Source organism: Serinus canaria, chromosome 2 (assembly GCF_022539315.1).
Source record: "Serinus canaria isolate serCan28SL12 chromosome 2, serCan2020, whole genome shotgun sequence".
NCBI classification, from domain to species: domain Eukaryota; kingdom Metazoa; phylum Chordata; class Aves; order Passeriformes; family Fringillidae; genus Serinus; species Serinus canaria.
This window is the reverse complement of record NC_066315.1, coordinates 109,090,860-109,114,069: the sequence shown is the minus strand read 5'-3', so window position 1 is coordinate 109,114,069 and position 23,210 is coordinate 109,090,860. Positions and strand designations below refer to the sequence as shown.

Here is a 23,210-nt window from a genome sequence, read left to right as displayed (position 1 = left end):
CTGAGCCTATATATAACTGAATCTACAGAACTCTCTGTAATGAAAAAAACCCTTTGCAACTAAAATATACTTTCTTATATAGCAGAATAATACACACAGAAGGTGTGCTAAGGTGGTGTATTTTTTTGCCCTTAGCTTTGCCATTAACAAAGGTATCTATATATATATATATAAAAATCAGATACTTCCTCCCGATAGGTCTGTTTCCAGTTAATTCTACAGGGAAACCTTATATTTCAGCCTACCCCAAGCCTTGGGCTTGCAAAAGGATCTTCAACTATTCTGGCTCTTGGTTCTTTTGCTGGATTAGGGTGCTGGTTGTTTTTCTAAGTGCTGGTTATGATAACATTTATTAGTCATGCTTGCTGAAGAAGACATCCACAGAAGAACAAGCACAAAATACAGATGGGAACAAGCACAAAATTAGAAAAACAAGTGCTGCATGTGACTGATGGGGAAGATCTTGAATTGGATTAAACCAATGGATCCTGGAGAGCTCTGCCACAAACAAAATCAATCTTTTAGCAAAAACCCCTACCGAACAACTGCAGATATATCTGTATCAGAAGTAATTTGGCATGGTGGAAATGTAACAGTAAAGCAAAACCATCAGTACTAACAACCATTATACATCCCCAAAAAATATACCATGTACTGTGCCTGTATGCAGTTCACAGAGGGACATAATAAACATTTTGTTTCCAAGCCACCCTGTTTATTCATTACTTTACCTTAAGGGGTGGAACTCGGGGCTCCTCTCTGGGTGGCTGTTCTTTATCAGATGGACTTGTTGATGAAGCACTACGACTAGGCAGATCATCATCTATTCTAGCTCTCTTCTCTTTACAGATTCCAAAACCATGCTGTTCTGCTGTTTTCCTCTTTGGGATCTCTGGGTCTCTGCTTTCATTTCTTGCTTCTGGTGATTTTGTGGGTTCTAAAGACTTGGAAGAATGTGAACTCTCTAGACGACTCTGGGTGCTGCCTGTGAGCTTGTGAGATTTACTTCTGCACACTTCAGAGAACGCAGCTTTCTCTAGAGATGAGGTATATAGTTTATCATGTGGCTTTGATGGAAGCAATTCGATATTTTTGCCAAGTGATCCTTCTGATAAGAGAGACACCTCTGAGGGCAAGAGTGTACCTTTCTTGTCACCTCTTTGCTGAACACTGTGATTTTTATTTTTGATCACCTCTGGAGGAGTGTGTTCTGGGATGGATGCAATGTAGGATTTCTCAGTTTCAGAATGTGTCTTACATGGCTGATGACTGAGGTTTTTGCTTTGGGACTCTTCCAATACTGAAGTATCAGGTATAACTGTTAGTGGACCAACTTTCATATTTTCAGAGGCACTCTGAAGTTGTTTTGGCTGAACAAGAATATCTTCTTGAACCACCTTAGGAATGACAGAGCTTTCTTCTTTCAGAGTGGGAAGGGAGTCCTCCAACAAACACGGTGATTTCCTTTGTTGCAGAGTAAGTCTTTCACTGCTTGGGGAATTAGAAACTGGAGATATTTCTGATGGAAGAGGCAAACTATTTGTCACAAATGTTTCGGAAGTTAGAAGAACAGAAGATACTGAAGATGTTTCTGATGTTAAAGGCAAATCAGACATTGGAGATGTTTCTGATGTTAAAGGTAAATTAGAAGCTGGTGATGCCTCTGATGTTAAAGGTAAATTTGACATCAAAGATGCTTCTGAGGTTACAGGTGAGGTGGACATCGGAGAGATTTCCGACATTAAGGGTGTGTTCAAGTTTTCATCACTGGCCTTTTGCTGAATATCACCTTCAATATTTTCAGAACTGGACACTTCAGATGAGCAAGCTGTTTCAAGAGATGCTGGAGTACAGGGTTCCTCTGAAGTCGACTGAGTGTCTCCTCCAGGAGAGGCAATACAAACTTCTGGACTTCCAGAGGAAAAGGAAGTTTCAGAAATACAAGCATTCTCAGACAACTGTTCCTCAGGGTCACTCTGAAGCTCCATATCCACTGCAATGCCTCCACCAGTGAACAAGGAGCCTTCCAGAGCAGCACTTTGCATTTCTGGCACAATTAGCTCTTTTGCAGACTCAGAATCCTTCTCAGCTGTACCGCTGACAGAGTTTGTAGATGAAGCTGATCGTGCTGGTGATATGCAATCCTCCAGCTGATCTATCACAACTGACATTTCCTCCTGAGGGCATTCTGACTTCAACTCTACTTTCATTTCAATGCGAGATACAGTATCAGTTACATCATTCATCATGACACAGGACTCAGTGCTGTCTGCAAGCTGTACTGCCTCTGTTTCCTCATTTGTGCCAGCTGGACTTACAGACTCCTCAGAAAACTCATGCTCTGGTTTATGGTTCTCCTCCTGGCATTCGCAAATACTTGTCTCGACCTCTTCAGCAATTTCCTCCTGAATTACTGATTCTTCAGGTATCAGTATATCCTCAGAATCTGCTGTTAGATCCTTGACAGGAGCCTGTTCCATACTACAATGAGATGGACTATAATCTCTCTCTGGTAAAGGTTGAACTTTAGCACCTTTCTCCTCTTGATCCTCAAAGGTTGCTTGCTTAGAAGGACCAGGTGTGCCAGAAGATCTGCACAAAGAATTGCTTTCATCTTCATCATTGTTCTGCACTGCAGTGAGCTTCTTTGATTCTCCTCTTGACATTCCCAACCTAAAGAAAAACAGAAATTAAAATAGGTATTTCCATCACATTAAGGACAAAGGAATAGGCTGACCTTTCTCACCCACGTTTTTTATTTCAAAACAATACATATTTTCAAGTTTAAAATAATGGCTTGCTTAAGTGGTGGCTAATTAATTTATATACACTTTTATATATTTTGGAAACCCAACTACTGAGATTTCCTTAGAAGTGTTAAAAGCCATGAATATTTTTAATATAAGAAATCTCTCTGTCTACATTTCTGTTTTTGGTTGGGGTTTTTTGTTTTTGTGTTTTTTTTTAAATACCAGCACAATATTGCAACACTGGTATAGCATCCATTGCAGAAGAAATGCACAATTGCATCATCTTCTAGTGGGAACAGTTGAAAAGGAAATCCCTTTTTCCCTCCTTCACCTGCTTTTAGGATCAACATAGCCAGCAATATGAAAGAAGTTTAACATTCTTAAGGAGCTAAAAGATACACATTTACAACCTATGCATTCATTCTCAGGGATGAAGTGCAAAGGAACCATGTATACTATGCATGATTCTGAAGATTTTATTATCTTTGATCCTGAAAATACTAGTTTAAATAAAGTTTTATTACTTCAGCAGAATTAAAACATCAAAAAAAGACCCCAAAACAAAACTAAAGCCAAGAGATGAAAAAAAGGTTGTTTTAAAAAATGTATGTGCTCTGACATCCTCATTTCCTTCTAAGGCCAGTGGGAGTACAGATGCTCAGCACCTTTAGGAAGATTTTCCAAGCAGACTTTATGCCTCAGCAATTCCATAATAGCAGAAAATACACAAAAGCTTGGTGGGAGGCCTTAAAAGAAATTTCATGGTCTTAAGGATCTTCTAATCTACTAAACAGATCTCTGTTATCATTTAATCAGAAAATAAAGAATAAAATGGAAACAAGCAAGCATAAAAGACATTCAGAAGCTATGGAAGCAAAATTGCTTGTCAGTGTGTAGCCAGAGGATACAGAGATACAAAGCCCTATTCAGATGAAAGAACAGGACACATAAAAAACCAAAATCTGTGGTTGTGCATTTTAAAAACACTGAACAGATGTATTACAGTGAGAGCTGTAAACCAAAGAAAAAAAACCCAAGCCAACCCAGCCTGGAACTGGCATCCCAAAAAGCACACTTAATTATTAGTATTGCCTACAACTAGACACTAATAATGAAAAAAGTCTTGCTTTGCCATCAATAGCTGAGGAAGGATCCTCTAGAGAGCAATTCAGAGCAGCAAATTCACAATTCCCACACTGAATGCATTTCAGAAGATGTGCCTTTGTTCTGTATAGACTATAAGTTCCCCATATGGTCTAAGTTTAGGTTGCAAGTTTAGGTGAATAGAGTTTTGTTTACCAGGGTTTTGGTGAGTAATTTGCTCTAAAATTCCTTGTGTTAAGGAGCCAAAGTTATCTCAGGAAAATGGGAAGGGAAAAAAATCCACTCCGTTACTGAAAACTGAATCAATGGTCTATTTTCTCTAGCTGGGTTACATCATGAAAAGATACTGCTTGATGGTTATCTTCATGGACTGAAAATCAGCAAAGGAATGAAGGACAGGATAAAGGTGAAGGAAACTGTCACAGGGACACTACACAAATACACACATCCTTGTAACATACTGAGGATAAAGAATTTTAAGGGAAATAAGATAAAGCAGATTAAGGCCAGCAGAACATGTACTGAGTCTTAAGCATTTTTTTTTCAGTATTGGAAATGATATCATGTTGAAGAGGAAACTGAAGAAAAAGGTATTCTAAAGAAGAAGGCTCAAGATCAGCATGTTTAAGGCAATCTCATATTGCAAAATAAACAGCTGATCTGTCTTCTCCCTTAGAGAAAAAGACACCCAAAGTTTGCAAAACAGCACAAAAAATATGAGTGCAGCAGCAAGCAGATTTCAATGAAAAGTGCTAAGGACAGGATTCAACTGGTAAAGTAAGGGCACTCAGTCATCCAGTTAAAAAAACCCAAAAACCCCAAGGATATATGAATGTTGATATCCCAGTGCTGTGATAAATAGTACTGGGGGAAAAGAACCAAAGTAAGAAAAGAATTAAATCAGCAATAAAATTTGTAGGAGGTTTACCCAAAATTAAAGCTTTGATCTAGCTGATAGTTCTATCCTGACATGTAACTCTCAAAAGTGAGAAAAGAGATAATATATTGACATAATAGAGTATAACCCTTGCAACAAGCCAGAAGAATGTGGATTTCTATCAACATACATCAGCTAATCCTAGATAAATGACTGAAGAATAAGATTTTGTACTTTGAAAAAAGTCAGAGAGAGGAAAAATGAACGAATATGAGGAAGTGGAAAAAGAACAAAAATGGATGGAAGTAAACTGCAACTGACAGTGCCACGATAAACAGCCTGGGTACAGAAAAGAGCAAACACAAGATGTAATGCTTAGAGCTAACAGGGAAAAAGCACTCTAAAGTCTTTGATTGCTATCAACTGTGGAGTGCATAAAAATGCTTACAGAGATTCTGCATCTATTAATAGTCCTCCCCTAAGTAGAAGGTGAAACTTGAATTTACTTATGGAATATTAGAAGATCAAATTCACTTAAGTCAGAGCAAAAATACTACTCTGTAAAGTGAGCAAGTTAGCCTGCAAGACAGATTCATTTTGCAGACAGTGCATGTGAGAAACAGCTAGGGGAAGTTTACAAGTTCTGCTAGTTCAGTCAAATCAACATAGCTGAAAAGAAACACAGCCCAATCATACTGAAAGCTAGTTTAAAAACCAAAGTGAAAAAAGGTAAGAGAATCATGGAGTCACAGCATATCCTGAGTTGAAAAGGATCCACAAGATCACTGAGTCCAACTCTTGCCCAGCACAGGACTGCCCCAGAACCAACGCAAGGAGGAAGCTACAGCAAAAGCTACCATTCAGTGAGTAAACAATGAGGAAAAGTACCTAAGTCAGCAAAGAACATCTGCCTACATAACAGCCAAGCAGAAGAATGCAAGTGAAACAATGCAAGCAGGGGATAGGGCGGGGAGGACCAGATTCAGTATTTCAGTCAAAATGGAAATGATGTGGAATATGACATTTTGCATAACAATGTTGATGTCAGAAACACATGAAACCAAATGACATGTATCATCACAGACTGAGCAATTATCTGCCAAGCACCATGGTATCCAGCATTCAGCCAGCACAGCAGGACTGCTGGCTCTGCAGTATTATGAGCATCATTCTCTGTGCATGTGACAGCAATTTTTGATTGAAGAACTCCTGCATTGCTGGTAATAAACTTCTACTTCTTGTGGAAGACCCTATACCAGTATCTTACATAGCCCTTTCCTCCATGAAAGGTTAGTCCCCAACTCTTCTATTGATATGCATAATGAAAAGCCATTATGTTCTTTATCTGAAAACCTACCTAGTATTTTTTGATACTAAAAGGATCAACACCTGGACTAAACTTAAGTCTCAAAGCTGTTTACTAAGAAATTAAGCACTTTACATAAGACAGTCTAGCACATTAAGAGCCTGGAATTTCCATTATATGTAAAGATAAGGTGCTGTAGAAAAATACACTGGGAGGAAAGCATCTAGCAATGGTGCACACAAAAAAAACCCAAACAAACAAACAAAAAAAAAAACCAACTAAAATGGATCTGTCCATTTCTTGCCTCATTTTCACTACATTTCCCAGTGGTCCAAGACAGCTGATTGGGGGAAGTAGTACTGCAGAAACATTTTAGTAAATCTTTAAGATAATCAGTCATATGAAGGGTTCCCTGTGCTCTGGATTTCTTTCTTCTATTTTTCAGTGAAAAACATCTGACAGCAAAACTAAGACAACTTACGTAATGATGGTTCCCATTGAACAATTTTTCTGCTAGATATAACACATACATTGGATTGAGTAGACAGTGAGATAGATTGAGAACTGACTGAATGGCAGATCCCAGCAGGTTGTAATCAGTAGCACGGGCTGTATTTGGAGTCCCATCCTTAGTGGTGCCCCCCAAGGTTCAATATGGGGCCTGATATTGTTTAACTTACTCATCAATGAGTTGGATGAAGGGGTAGATGCCTCCTCAGCAAGTTCACTAACAACACAAATCTGGGACTGGTGGCTGATACACCAGAGTCTGTGCAGCCCTTCAGAAGAAGCCTGACAGGTGGGAGAGATGGGCAGGGTCCTGCATGTGGGGAGGAATAACTCCAGGCTGTGGGCTGACCTACTGGGAAGCAGTTCTGCAGAGAAGGACATGGAGTGGACAATGAGCTATCCATGAGCCAGCAGTGCCCTTGTGGCCAAGATGGCCATGGGTACCCTGGAAGCCTTAAAAAGAGCATTCCAGCAGGCTGGGGAGGTGCTCCTGCCTCTCTGCTGTGCCCTGGTGAGGCCACAGGTGGAGTGCTGTATCCAGTTCTGCTTCCTTGGTATAAGAGATACGTGTAGCTTCTAGAGATGGTTCTGTGGAGGGCAACAAAGATGATTGAGGGGCTGAAGCATCTCTCTTAGGAGGACAGACTGAGGGAGCCAGGCCTGTTCAGCCTTGAGAAGAGGCAACAGAAAGGATACCTCATCAAATTCTGTAAGTGCCTAAAGGGAGAATGTCAAGAGGATGGGGCCAGGCTCTTCTTGGTGGTGCCAGGCACAGGACAAGAAGCAATGGGCAGAAACTGAGGCAAAGGAAATTCCACCTGAATGTGAGAAAGAACTTCACTATTCAGTGACTGAGCACTGGAATGGATTGCCCAGAGAGTGTGGAGTCTCCCTCACTGGAAAGCAGCCTGAATGCAATCCTGTGCCATGTGCTCAAGGATGACCCTTTTTGAGTGGGAAGCGTGGACTAGATGAGCGACTGTGGCCCCTTCCAACCTTACCATTCTGTGGTTCTGGGATATAATTTAAAAATACTTTAAAATAAAAACAAAAACAGTAATTGTTACATAGCTAGTTTATACTTGATAATAAATTCTTAGTATTTTTAAAAACAGAGATATAATTCCAAATATTGATAAATTAGCTTTTAAAAATAATTTATAAAAGGAAAATTCTTGGATTTTAAGAATTTTGTCTTTTAAACAAAATGAAGATAAACATTGAATCTTCAGCTGCTGAAGAATGCCATCTCTGTATCATCATCATCATCAATGAAATTGTGCTGACTCATCCCAGTTGTGCACCTGGAGTGATACTATATTTAATTTTAGTCAGTTTAAGGTATTTATTTATTCTTTGCATCTCACTTCTAAAATTAAATTAGTCATTGTCACTTTTATTTGTCTCTAGCTAACATTTTTTCTATATCATATATTCTTCTCAGGCCAATAGGACATCTCAGTCAAAAAATAAAAAACTCTATTTGATTTTAGTAACTTTGCAACTAGCTTAGAAAAAATAAAACAAATTAAAACATATTACAGACATATTGCTACTGGTCCTCTCATCTGTAGAAGCTGTATTTAGATTTTGCAGGAAGGAGGAATTGCCCTAATGCTATATTTTAAAAGATAATTAAAAAATATTCACATGCTTGTGTCTTAAGCTCTCTTCGGATGAATTTTTATGGATGACTTATGACTCTTTAAAACTGCAATTGTAATGCAAGTGCAGACACAGGACTATAATTCTACCCACAACTTCTTATATTGGGGAATGACTGCTCTTGATAACTGCTTTATTAAGTTTTACAGCATATGACCGTGCTATGTGAAGCATAGAATTATATTTTCATTTCCTCCTAAAAGAAAATATTAAAAAAATCCTTTTATTTGCTTCAGTACTTACTTTTCACCATAAAACCTTTCAAAGAATTTTTCTTTCCAAGGTTCTGTTTTCTTTTCCTTTTCAATCTCTTGTCTGATGCGCAACTGCATTTCTGGTGTAAATTCTCCTAAAAAACAAATACTAACATATTGAACAAAAGTTGTCAAGGATTAATTTAATTCGGGTAATTATAAATTGCAAATACAATGATGACATACAGTGATTTCTGATACAATCATCCAACAATGCCAAATGAAATTAATGAAAACCAAAAGGGAGAGTGACATAGAAAGATTTAATTTACCATATACCTTCAGTATTTCAAGGGTATATTGGCAGGGTTTAGTTGCATGCATTCATGTTTCCAAGGCTGACAGTGATGAAAATACTTGGGGTTTTTTTATCTGTCAAAATAAGCTGCCACAGCAAGCTGTAAAAATGTACTCTAAATTCAAAATGGAATCAGCAATTTCTCCTTTGCTGAATTACTGGTCCATTACAGTTTCTATTCTAAAAGTACTTCTCAAATGTAGAAAAAGAGACACTCTTCATAAAAACAATTAACCTTGGGCAGACCTGAGAGCAAGCAGAGAGTTACCTTCTGCCAGTCGCTGTTTCCACCCTTGCGCCGCGTACGCGAAGAACTCGTTATTTAGAGCGGAGCTACTGAGGCGCAAAACTCCATCGCTCCCCATCTAGAAAATAAGCCGATGGTAGCAGAAGACAGTGTCAGAAACAGCGCCAGCTAAGATCACATCAAAACAGAGTTTCAATTAGGGGAAATGGGGGAAATGTAGGCAGTGGGAAGAACACAAAATGACTACTACTAAAACAGCATTTTCATGCTAGTTGTTACTGTAAATGGGAGTGAACCAATCCAGCATAAATGTACTCTCTTCAGGCATAAGTGTTACTGATGATAACTCAGTTTGCAACTGATTGATGTGCTTTAATCACAGCCCTGTCTTGAGACTATGTCTAGAGGCATTGTACGCAATCAAAAATCAAGATCATTATTGTACTTGTGCATCTGCCTATAATATGGAGCAAAACAAATTAATTAAATGCAATGAAGACAGTAACTTTGTTGTTTCTAAATAAAGCTAATACTCATGTTAGCTAATAAGCTGTACTAGCCAAAGAGTGGATGACAGGCATTTCTTAACAAAAGAATTGATATAAACTCATCACTGAAACTGAAAACAGCTCTACTCATAATTTTATAGACATCAAAAGTGAAATCTGTGGAAAAACATTAGAATTATTTGTATTTTCTACATCTGTCAAATATGCAATGATCAGACAACATTAAAAGTCGTAATCACAGTATTTTCTACAATAATTTTTAAAAGCAATCCAACCATTGATCTGTCTTTTACCACAAAACTTAGTGTATATTTTCAGGGTTGTAAGGATATTTCTGTTTCCAAAAGAATTCCAATAATTGAAAAAAGTAATTATATGAAATGAATTAGCAGTGGGTATCACCTCTAGCATAATAAATAGACAGTAAATAAAAACAACAAATTAAAAAGAAAGGAAACAGCAGTAGAGGTAATGTTGCTAGAAGAAGCACTCTCACTATTTTACATTCTTCCAGGTAAGTAAAGAGATAAATGTTTGACAATGCTATTTGTAATCTTGCAATAAAATCCAGCACATTTTCCAGCATATTAACAGATGTTTTAGCTAAGTAATATCCCCTAGTTCTCAGTGACTGTTTCAAGCAAGAGCCAGAAAAACACAGGCATGCCAAAAACATTGAATGATATTTCGATGCAGTTACCTCATGGAGCTCTATATTTCACTGATAAAAGAGGCCCTGTTTTAAGAAGTCTTTGTTAATTTACAGAGATATAATGCCTAGCTGACATCCTGTCCCACAATTATCTCAGAGGAGTAAACCAGAAAGAGGTGAAGTAGTAGACAGAGAAATAGCAATTAGCATGGACTCTGATAAACAGGCATTGCTAAAGGCATTTGATTATAGTAAGAAAATAGTACGTGTGTGGTGCAGAGTTCCTCAGCAGGATATGAACTTACAGAACTGCTGCCTGTGCTTCCCTGCTATATGGCACTGTTTTGCCAACATGTCATAGAGGTTGGGTTTAAGTGGGTTGGATATGTAACGTTTCTATACATCCCCTGATGTGGGTTATGGAACACATGCATATTAATTACAGGTAGGCTATGACTAATGCTGAAACTAGAGGAAAACTGGAAAGAAACAGTGAAACATGCAGCAGAAGCAGCAAGATAATAAAACCAGTGAGGTGAGAAAGGTGATAAAGAGCATGTACTTATTGTATAAATCAAACTACTATGACACATTATCTTTCTGCACAAATGAATTTTGCCAGAAACAGTTAAATTGCACAATTAATACATTAAAGAGGGATTTTTAAATACCAGTCCCTCTTGCACCTGAACAAACAAACCAGTAGAGGGTCAAAAACAGCACTTACACAATTTTCTAGAAAGGTGAGATGCAATGTCACAAAGAAAAGAATCAGAACTTACTAAACAAACATCTCTTTGTTCCTATAAGAAAGGTGTTGAAACTACCTTAAGTTTCAACATAAAAGGAGATTAAATGGAAACACTCACTTGCCAACATATGTTCTACTCCAATCTTCATTAAATTCAAGATTTTTTTCTCTATGTCTGGCAGTGTTTTGCAAAAAACAGTCATACAGACATTAAATTTGAATAATATTTAATCACATTTAACTGCAGGCTCAAAGGTATGGACTTCCTGAAACTCCATGGCTCATCTGATGACAGTGTAGCCATATCACCAGCCACATGAAAAGATCTCATAGGAAAGTAATGATTTGTGGACAATAACTTTCTGTTAAATTAGCAAAACTATCCAACTTATTCTAAGGTCACACCTCTATTAGATTTCATGCAAAGCTGGAATGTACCACGATAGGTGGAAAGAGATTGCCACTTGTCAGCAGCAATCCACTATCAGATTGCATTAAACATAATTTGAAACTGCAGCCAAGTGTGATTGAGCTATTTCACCAGACTGCATAAATGAAGAGCATTATAAAGACTGCCAAGTTATATTACCATGTGAATACAAGAAGAACAGTATTAGCTTCATTGTAACCCTGTTGTTGTAAGGACAGGAGAAAATCAAGCTTTGCAGGAAGAGTTACCCCACCTTTTATTTCTGTTGGCTAATACACTTCAGAAAAAAAGTGCCAAGTTTCTGGGTGAGAATTTCTTAACAAAGTTTAAAAAAGAAACTGTGAGCCCCAAGCAAAATGCTAGGAAAAGGTCCAAACAAATTCAAATGTGATCTAGTTCACCTGAGAAAAAAGCACAGGCTGGAATCTCAGAACGGAAAGCAAATGTTAGCAAGGTCATGGGTAAAGGTCATTAGTTCTTGTGGACCAGAAAAAAATGCCAGGTAGTAAGTATCTGTAAAAGAAAAAAAGGAAGGGGAAACAAACTCCCAAAAGAATAGCAAAAAGGGAGAATTATATTGATTGCCTAAGAAGGAAAAATATTATGCATCAACTAACAATGGAATAACAGTCCATTTGTAAACTGTACAAAAAACCAGATGCATATTTCACAGACCACTTTAGGTATAAACTGCAGCAGCTTATAAATACTGGGGAACTATGTTCACAAGACTGAAAAGATGATGTTAAAAATGCTTATGTTAAGAAATGTAAGAACAACAAACTAAACATGCAGTCACTGACTGACTGCACGGTAGTCATTGCCACTGACTAACTGGCAGAGAAGGGCCTTTCCAGGGAGCTGTGTTCACAGGTCTACATAATTCATGGAAGATTTATGTAGCTAGAACACGCAAAATCTAAACACAAGAGCATCTAGTGATACAGAATGTGGAAATGCACTATCTAATTAGAGGAGAAAATTAAAATGATCTATTTTAACATGACATGAAAGAATAATTTTAGGCTTAAACATAGTAGAGGGATGTATGAAAGTAGACATCATTTTCTAGACTTGGTACACATACGGATACTAATGTTAAAAATGGAAGAAATAAAGAGTTGTGCAGCCCCAGTGACTTCGCCCAACTTGCTTAGGAATTTGAGATCAAAGAAAACATTTGCTGGGAACGGAACAGGAAGGATTTATTCAACCAGAAAAAGCTCAAAGAGAAAAGGATGAGGACAAAAACGTTAAAGAAACGCATAATGGCCAAAGAGATAAAGCAAATGAAACAGAAATTTTGAAAATGTTATAGAAAGAACAAAGCACTATGCAGATAGCAGATACTGCCACCCTAACTAAGTTAACAAAAAGATCAATCGTTTAGCCATTTTCAGTTCATTTAAAGATTTCTACACAGTGAAAAAGTGTTTGAACAATTTGGAACAGACAAAACCCAAATAATTTTATGTCTAGTTGTTTTTAAAAGTCTCTCAGAAACAACAAAACTAAAGAAGATGTTTTATGCTTTTTCTCAATACCCTAGTCATGTGAAATCAGGCTAACATCTTTTATGCTCTGTTAAACTTTGAAGGACTAAGAGGTCAGCCTTTTATAATGTCAGCTAACAATCTCCACTGAAATATTTTTTTACTTCACTTGGAGAATTCATTTTCACTTGAATCAACAAGTTAAAGTGGAAATTTTGAAGGCATGGAGTGTATTCACTTCTCTAAGCTCTGATGATAGAGACAGCACAATTAACCACCAACTTTAAATTAGAATTTGGAGAAAAATGCCAATAAAGCAGTTCTTAAATACACTGTTAATTTTTATGGTATTTAAAAAATGCTGTCCAACACAGACAGTGTGTTAATGAGCTGGAACAACAAACATTTCTTGGAAAATTTATGTTTCATTCTGTTAGGCTTTAAATTTCTGGGTTTTTCTGATTAAGCACAATGCTAGAATTATGTTTTCTAATTAATACTTTCATGCAGAATTCACAATGGCTTTTGAAAGTTCCTCTTTTTATTGAAAGCAAACAGAAAACCACCCGACCCAAAAACATATCTGTTAAAACCCAGCATCAATTTGCATTACAAAGCAAATGTCAAACACTTATCAGAAGGAACTGAGTAACCTTTCTAGAACAACTACTTCAATTATTTTCCTCCAGTACCACTGAAAATTCTCTTCTGAAAATAAGGGAGGGATTATTTTTTAGCTTAACCTGAAGATGCACATAGTTGTTTAGTAGGTATACAGCAATTACTGCATAGGTCTACACTGGTAGGTTATCTGATTTTGGCTAGAATCTTGAAAGACAAGGAATTAGTCAATCTACTATTTTTATGTCTCTTTCAGATGATTCAAGATTCTCCTAATGTATTTATAAAATTTCTAATGATCCACTACACACAGTTCTTGTGTAGTATACTGTATTTCTTACATGGAAGCTTATGTGTGAATATCATGCCATTTGACTAGAATCACAGAATTGTTTGAGTTGGAAGGGACCTTTTAAAGGCCATCTAGTTCAACCCCTCTGCAATAAGCAGTGAACTATTAGAGGGACAAATCAGGTGTCTCATAGCCTCATCCAGACTGACCTTGAAAGTTTCCAGCATGAGGCACCTACCACCTCCATGGGCAACCTGTTCCAGGTTTCTTCATAAAAACCTTCTTTATATCTAACCTGAATCAACTCTCCTCCAGTTTAAAACCATTACCACTCAGTCCTACAGCAACAGGTCCTGCAAAGAAGTTTTCCCCCATTTTTTTCACAGGCCCTGCCATCCTTACAGCTCAGCCATCTCAGCCTTACAACAAAAATACCAAACAAAACTAAAACAAACCAACCAAAAATACAAATACAAAAGCAATCAAAAAATTAGCAAAGGAAGTGAAGATTCATGTAAATGAAGGGTCTAGTAACACTCATTTTTTATACCCTTTCTAAACATTGCTACTAACTCTATATTTTATCCGGGAGAAAGACAATCCTATAATTCACATACTTTCCAAAAGTTGTGTAAAAGAAATTATCTTCAAAAGATGGAAGATATGAGAAAATATATTTTGATGCTTTTGCATTAAAGACTCCAAAATATTACAAATGAAAAATTTAGGAGTATTTATATCCCACACAGGAAACGTAACATTTTATTTATGTGTGCAAAGAGACACCACTGCTGTTTTGTGAAATTGTAACAAATTCGATTCTCTAGTGCTGGGCACCAGCATTCCACTGATTATTGTACAGTGCAGATGGAGCATCTGAAGATACAGCAACTTTAGTGACTGACATTCTGAAGGCAGACACTTTACAGAGCTTCATGCTCAAGTATTGACTATGACCTACATCATCTGAAATGAGGGAATGAGGACAACAGAGACTGTGTGAGGAACCTCAGGAAGGTGTTGATAGGTATGATACCTGGAAATCCTACCATTTTCACTGTTCACGATGTCCCTCCACCTTCACCCTAAGAACATATCCAGACACGAGATTGAGTAGATCAGAAGTGACAAGGAGGCTGTAGGAATCACCATGGAACCCAGGGATCTGTTGATATTTTTATCAGCAGAGATAGACATATATTGATAATGAAGTAGTGGTTTAATAGATGCTAAAGGCAGAATGGCTTTGTCATCTTCAACAAATGGTGATGCCCCAAGAAGGTTTAGAGATATGGCAATAGGTAACTAGGGACTTCAAACAGCCCTTGTGGAGAAAAGGAACATGCTCTATAGACAGACTTGCTTGTTTCTTCAGAATTTGAATGCTGTATTTATATGCACAGCCCAATAGTATGGGCAAATCAAATTCAAATAAATCCTCTTCTGTGATCCACTGCCAAAATAAATTTATTTATAAAAGGAGGGGTTAAAGAAGAGGATAATGTGATGGAAGTGGTACATTTATTTCAGTCTTTGATGGTTGAACACTAGTGCAAGAACTGCAAATGGTATGTAGGAGGACTTGGAAGATTTAGCTGACAATTGACATTTTTGACTTAAGTGGCAAAATGATGATCTGATAATTCATGACTGATAGTAATATAAAAGATTAGGCTTGTTTGTGAAAAAAGAAGAAAAGAAAGAAATGACAAAAGAATTTTAAAAATATGATTTAAATAGGCATACTTCCCTAAATGCAGAATTAGTTGGAAGAATCCCGAAGAACATGGTGCCAGTGAAAAAGGAGTTAAAAACAAACTGTCACAGTTCTTTAAATAAACAATGCTGACCACATGGAGTGCAAAGCCTCCTGCAAAGGAGTAATGGGGATTGTACAATAAGACCACATTGTCTTAGTTAGGATCTTGCTGTTGATCTCACAGCATGTAGAGAATGGAAACGAGGTCAACTTACTAAGGAGGAATACCACAGCAGAACATGCTATAATGGGCCAAAATTAGACACAGTTGGAAAGGGACACAGCAAACTCCAGAAGAAATAATTGTGTAAGTACATTAAAAGCAAGAAGAGGGTGAAAGAAAAAGTACACTGTGCAACACTGGGGGGATACTAGAGGAATACAGAGACAAAGCTAATGTTAAAACTTCCTCTTTCTTTGCATGAATCTTCACCACAAATCTACTGGGTTGAGGTGTTTTATACAATTACTTCCATCAAAAAAAGGCAAAAGGGTCAGAGCTGACCTTGAACAGGCAAGGAGCTCAACAAATATTACTAAAATGCATTCAATTCATCTGGGCTTTATAGTGTAGCCTGTTAAATGTCCAGATATGAATCTATTTCAGAACTGTTAAATATGGATTTTGAAGACATTATGAGTACAAATACAAACTTATACATGCTAGTTATACATATATAGTGCATATGTATCACCTCTGTCTAAAGAAGGGAATAGGAACAGCTAAGGACTTACAGACTTAGCCAGCTTCAGAACAGCATGGCCTATGCACAGACAACACACTATTTTTTGTGATACTCTAGGCTGCCCTAAGATACTGTTGTGGACACATTCTGAGCAGACACAACCCAGAATCTATGGGACTTAAAACATTTTCAAGAAGTTAGGTGCTAGCCTCTCAGTTGATCCAAGAAACCTGCTTTTAAATACCTTGCTTCTTCTATCTGTCTTCATGCTTTGGAAAATATGTGCAATGGTTAAAGCACAAGATAGAATCATAGGATCATTCAGGCTGGAAAAGACCTGCAACACCATGAGTCCAACCATTAACCCAGCACTGCCAAGCCCACCACTAACCCATGTAAGGTATCACACCATACAAAACTGCCTGAAAATTAACCAGGAGCTGAGCAACAGCCAATGTAGATTTATCAAGAGCAGGTTACCTCAGATCAGTCTATTTTCTCTCTGCCAGAATAAATGGCCTTGTGATGGAAGAGAAGCATTAAAAGTTGTGTATCTTGATCTTAACAATGCAGTGTTGCTTAACATTTTCTCAAGCAATGCCAGGATATATAAATTGCAATTAGGTCACCAAAGAACTACTCAGAACTCTTTACTTAGGGAACTATTGTTTATTTATTATCAACTGGGAGTCTGTGTATTCAGAGGCATGATAAAAAGATGGAAGTAGTTTGAAAATACTGTCAGTCAGAGAGCATGTACAGAGAGCATCAGAGTTCTCTTGATGGTTTGGTGAATTACTTTGGAAACAACAGGGATAAGCAGGGCATTGCATTAGTGGCAAATGCAAAGTTTGACAATCTAGTATAACACAAGAACTAGAGAAATGCAAAATGAGGAAATTAAGTGTCTATGCATTGGTTCTGTAGAAAAGTACTTGTATTCATGGACTGTCCACAAACTGAATATAAGTCAGCCTTGCAATTGCAAAGAAGGTGAGCACAACACTCTAAGTTAGAAACAGGAGTACTGTGCAAAAGCAGAGAAAGTTTTGCTCTCCTTGGTTTTACTTACCAGTTGAGCTGGAGCAGTACATTCAATTCCGATTGATGCAACTCAACTCAACTCATACAAAATGCAAAGGAGATAAATGAGGCTAAGAACAGACTTGAGGCCCTAGATCTACAAAGACTGCATTATTATGGGCTGTTTCTCAAGAAAAAGAAAGAGGAACACAGCAAGCTCCACATTCTACACATAGATGCCAAAAAGAACAAAGAGTACCAGTCAGAATTGCAACAAGAGAGATTCAGATCAGACCCCAAGGAAAAAGCTTTCTATCAGTGAAAACAATGAAGGACTAGATTTCCTTGGGAGAGGCTCTGAATTCTTCACCACTGAAGAGCCAAAAAAAGTTTTAGCCAACATAAAAGAAAAGCAGACATTGATTTTGCCTTATTGTAAAGAAGATGAGATAAATTTTCCTTTTTTGCCATGTTTTCTATGTCAAGATGGTGTAACAAATTGCCATCTATTACATCATTAAAAAGAAAACTAAAAGTACTCTTGCAGATATTTAACTTCTGAGTAACTGCCAACCTCCAATTTCAAAGAAAGGTGCTTAAGAGTCAGACCTTGCATTCTGGCTTTCAGACTTCTAACCTCTTCATGCCCTTCCAGTGGAGTCACTCTGTGCAGTCTAATATAACTGACCACAGCTCGTGATTCATATCTGGAAGAGCCCCTCATTTGGACAGAGTGACCTTTGGAAACACTGTGATTTCATAAGATAATGGCTTAGCTTGCCTGCATGCAGGTAAAACCTTAGATTACATTCAGTTTCTGGAACCATCATTCTCAAACACAAACTCAGTATATCTGTTACCAGTTGTGCTTCATGATGGCTGGAAGGACCCTTACTTATTCATGAACAACTTTTTTACTAGCAGTTCATATCTTGAGTCATCTTAAAAGTCAATCTAGATACCTTCTCCCTTGAGGCTGAGTGTGACAAGCTTGTGGAAGAGATTTCTCATTAAGCCCAAGAGACAGAAATTCGCATTGGGAAATACTGAATGGCTGCAGAGACTAGTATTACAAGGCCACATTCTTCTTCCATACTGATATTTTAGTATGAGGTACTACAAAATGAAACAGAACTTATTACAATGTATGTTCCTGTTAGTCTCTGGACTGCTCGTGCTCTGACTGACGCATTCTTCAGAAACTAACAAGATCTGCTTGCACTTTTAAAAGCCTAAATTCTCTACAAGAATGCAAAACAATCATTATCCTATTCACTACTTTGGCTAATGACCTGAGAACCAATTATGTCAAGGAGTTATCCATAGCTAGATAGAGCTCTCCTTGTTAAATAATAAATGGGAATTATAAAACTTAACTTCTATCCATCTGCAAAATACTTTTAAGTGAACTTGCATGTATTTCTAATATGAAAATAATTGAGTAAGTTTCTCCATTTCCTATGGAATACTGCTGATTGCTCAAGAATGCCATTACCTGTCTAAAAGTCATTTTTCCACTTATACAACTACTATTCAAAAGAGACTGTGATAAATGGGACCAAACTAAAAGAATGCTCTAACAGTTAGCAAGTCTATATTAGTGAATGAGTGTGAATACACTTTGGTCAAAAGGAAAAGCAGCTGTAGTTGTCAAAAAAAATCTGCAAGTTCTGTTAAACAATGGCTGCATTTCTGATGGTAGTGTTTCTGCTACACAACTCAGTGCTAAGCAAAGATGCTGTATTTTTCAGCATTTAGTCGGATCTGAGTGGTACCATATGGTAACAAATATCAGATCAAAGCACAGGTTGAACTAACTTTGATAATTGTAAGGAACAGATCATGGAGATAAAGCCTTGAAAGACCACATAATAGCCAGTTACTAGGAAAGCTGTCAAATAAAAATTTTCAATTTCTATTTAGTTTAGCTGGCATAGACTGAAAAAGGAAATTTTAATGTCCATAAATATTTCAGTCTGCTTGATATAACTGTGGCTACTACTCATATATATGCATCCACCATCTTCTATTTATATCGGTTGAACTGTGGCAGCAATCAATACTAACTTTTAGTATGCGAAAGACTTCAAGGGTTAGTTGTCTATTGCATGAAATGCATCAGTTGATTGTATTAAATTTGATGTTTTCACTTTTAATTTTGTTCTGGTAGATTAAAAAGCTCATGTCCAGTAATTTTTCTTTAGACATTTTTATGGCTCATGCAAATTTTAGTGCCCTCCTCTGGGTTCTTTCCACAGCTTCTGAACTGAACTGGCCAGGCTTAATATTGAAGATGATGACTTAATAGTATTTATATAATGAAAAGAGTATTTAATTTAGTGCAGTCTCCCTGGTGTTGTTGTTGCTTAAAGGTTGACTGAACAGATGTTTCTGCTGAGCTGTCCATAATCATGACCATATTTTCTTTTCAAATTTGATTTAGAACCTAGAAATGGAATAACCCATATAATTTCCAGTACAAAATGGTAAATCCTCCAGTAAATCAAAGAATGGTTTATGTTGGAAGGGACTTTAAAAGACCATCTAGTTCCAACCCCCTGCCATGGCCTGAGACACCTTCCACTCAGCCAGGTTGCACCAAACCCCATCCACAGGAAGTACTTGTTCATGTGATAGACAACCTATCTATCACATGAACCTGTCAAGGCACAAACCTTTCATTCATCTGCCAGACCTAAAAGAATGACACTGAAAGTATTACCATGTTTGTGTTATTGAACTATAATAGCACACTTCAGAGGCAAATAAAAAATCAATTCGTTTTTAGTATGTCTGAGGATGGAGAACTCGCAACCTCTTTAGGCAGCCAATGCTCTCACTAAAAAAAGTTTTATTTCATCTCCATATGAAAACTCCTGCCTTTTGGTTTGTGCCTACTGCCTCTGGTAGTGCCATATCTGTTTATACACACTGATAAAACTGCCCCTGGCCCTTCTCTTATCTAGGCAAAGTCCTAGAACTGGACAAGGTGCTCTAGATGTGGCCTTATGAGTGCTGAGTTTGATGGGATGGTCTGTTTAACTCACATCACAATGGCATTCATGCCATTGAATGGAATTCAGGCCTCTTCTCTGACCTTGACCCCTAAAATCTAAACCAGACTGTAATCCACCCTATAGAAGACGTCTACACACATGCTGATCCCCTTGAGGGCAACAATCACTCCCCTTCTCTGCCTGTCTTTTGTTTCAAGAGAAGCAAAAGCTTGTCAAGAGTTCTGATATACATGAAGAAAAAAAAAAAAAAAGGAAAGGGAAACATGTAGAGAAAGGCACGGTGTAATACTGGAGAGAAGCAAAAAAAGGAGGGGAGTGAATAGCTAAGGAGTCAGTAATTAGCAAGTTTAGTACAAAACATTGATGATTTCAGGTCTTAAGGACAAAGATGGTAGGAATGTGAAAGAAGTAGTCCAGCTGAAGATGCAGAATATTAAAAAAAAAAATAGACAAGCCTTGCAAAAACCCACAGACACAACAGGACAGCAATTGTTTCTTTGCCTGAAGATAAGGAGCACTCAGGGCTCTTCTCAAACAGAAAAATGCACACATTTACACAGTGTCATGGCTGATGAAAAATCTATCCTTTCTTAAACAAGTTACCATGTATTTAAAACCAACAGAGGGGGAGTTTCTGAGTAAGAACTATATAAACAGGAATATAAGGGAAATACTTCCTGCAAGATGCAATAACCAGGGCCTTTTTGCTGTTGCGACCACAAAACATCTAGAGCAACACTGAGAGATACATGAATGGTAAGAGATACACCCAACACTATATACATACATAAATACAGCAGACAGAAATACAGGGTCTGACTCAAGAGCTGCTGAAAGAACAGCAAAGTCAGCCACCACAAATTCAGGTCTGGGGAGGTGACATGGATAGGTACCAACTCATTCCATGGCTCTCTCAGCAAGTCTGATGTACCTCAGGTTGAGTGTTCATGTTCACTCTGCATAAGCTCTCTTCCATGGGTCTCACCTTTTCACAGTAAAGGGTAACATGACCCAGAATATGGCTAATTTTCTTTAGTTCTGATTATGAAGTTATCGATTCTTATAAGAAAAGCTCTTTGTCATTTCTACCTGATCTCTGATATAACATGAACAGTCTGCCCTCAAACACAAAATGAAAAGACAGATTTTTAAGACAGATGGTGAAAGTGATTCTGAGTATTACTTTAGTCCTATAAAAATAACCAGATTAAACTAAGAAGTAAAACACCAAAGGATGAAAAAGAAAATATCTACTACTATAGGAGTAATTGCTTCAGACATGAGGAGAAAAGCAAGAAGCATCTTTGAGAGAAAGAAACAAAGACCTTTTCCATCTTCACTAAAGTGGGAAATATGCCGAGTAAGACTGAAGAATTGCAAACATATGTTTTCAAAATGAAATGTGACTTGTTAATTTAGACCTTGTCTAAATCAAGAAGACAAGTGGGATAGCTATATTCATTCCAATACACTGTAGTGTCAAAAAAGACAATGGAATCCAATCTGTTTGAGCTCAGATGCAAGAAATTAGATGAAGAATTTTAGGCGAGTAATAAATCTGGCAAAATGAAAAGATAAGGCATGTTTTAAAATGAAACAAAACCCATGCAAAATAGGAAAATACCTAGAACATGCAGCAAACAGTACCATCTAACTGCATTCAAATTCTAGAAGTAACAATTAAACCCCCTTTTTTCTAATACATAGTTCACATAATTTGTGAACCCAAGCATGTCAGAATACACAGAAAAAACCAAGTATTTATAAAGCTACTAGAAAAGGCACATAAGCCTGGGGGAAAAACAGGCACAAAAGCATATATGGATTGTGATCAAGGCAAGTATGTATGGAACTTGTTTAAGGAAAGATGACTAGAGACTCTGAGAAAGTTAAGCATTATTAAATTATCCAAGAACGTTCACATTTTGTGGAGAGTGCAGGAAAAGGGATATAAACAACCAGGGTCTATTCACTTAGCCTTTAATAATAAAACTATAGATATATACCTTTGAGAAACAGAAGGTGAGGGGAAGTTACATATAAGCATCTAAAATTAGTCTGTCATTTTTAATGACTGTCATAAATGAAAATCCTGCATCCAATCCCTTTTCTCTAGGCATTAGAAAACACTGCTTTTCCATACAAAAAAATGACCGAGAACTAAATGAGAGAACTAAATGAAATCTGAGATTAAATAATTCAAAGGATAGTAATGTTCTGAAATAATTAGTAAAAATCTCAACTTTTTTTTTCCCTTTTGTATTTTAGCCAAACAAATATATTGGAAAAGGGTGAGGGGAGAAGCAGAGAGAGAGGGTGGGAGTAAGGGTGAAGAGGAGAGTGCTGCAGAAGTACGGATGGATCACTTCTTCTTGCTCTTCCTTTTGCTGCACCTGCATCCAACATTCTGCTTCAAGCCCTTGAATGTCTTCAGATTCAGAATGGAAAGGAATGTTCTGTTCTCCATCCAATTCCTGTACAGCCCTATAGTGGCAACACTGGAGGCACTGCAGACCGACTCATATCACTCAATTACGAGCACTTTGCAAGGGAAGTGCAGTTGGAACACTACAGGCTGCAGTACTGCAGTGCATCCTCAACAGCTACATGACTTGCAGCATACCAGTCTCTTGTGCCCATATACATTATCACTTATGTTCACACATTAGTTATATGTTGCTCTGATTTTCTAAGATTTTCTAAGCCTTCTGATGTTGACATCCTTGTAGAGAACTTTCTCACACACTTCTGTAAATAACTCATTGTTTTGCAGTCTTTTATGGTGAAAAAGAAATTTGATAGACTGTTGGTTTGTCCAGCGCCATTGGAGAGGTGGCACTGTCACCCTCCAACCCACTGTCACTTTTGGAAAACTATAAATGTTGGAGTAAGAAAATAAACTTCCCTTTTCTCTTCACCTTGAGAGCAGCATTGTGCTCTTGTGTTCTTTCATGTCCTATAGTGAC

At 37.4% G+C, this 23,210-nt stretch overlaps 1 protein-coding gene across 6 annotated transcripts in view; it reads right to left on the bottom strand.

The window, feature by feature from the left end:
• ASXL3 (ASXL transcriptional regulator 3) overlaps positions 1-23,210 on the bottom strand; it is a 126,685-nt gene that overhangs the window by 10,332 nt on the left and 93,143 nt on the right. For 5 of the 6 annotated variants that reach the window (XM_030228230.2, XM_050970740.1, XM_050970741.1 and 2 more), the window contains 3 exons: positions 9,033-9,129; positions 8,456-8,561; positions 732-2,673 (listed from right to left, as the gene is read on the bottom strand). In XM_030228230.2, the coding sequence (XP_030084090.2) occupies positions 732-2,673; positions 8,456-8,561; positions 9,033-9,129 (2,145 nt within the window). Of the gene's footprint in view, positions 1-731; positions 2,674-8,455; positions 8,576-9,032; positions 9,133-23,210 lie in introns of those variants that run through there. The other variant, XM_050970742.1, reaches the window with a different exon arrangement.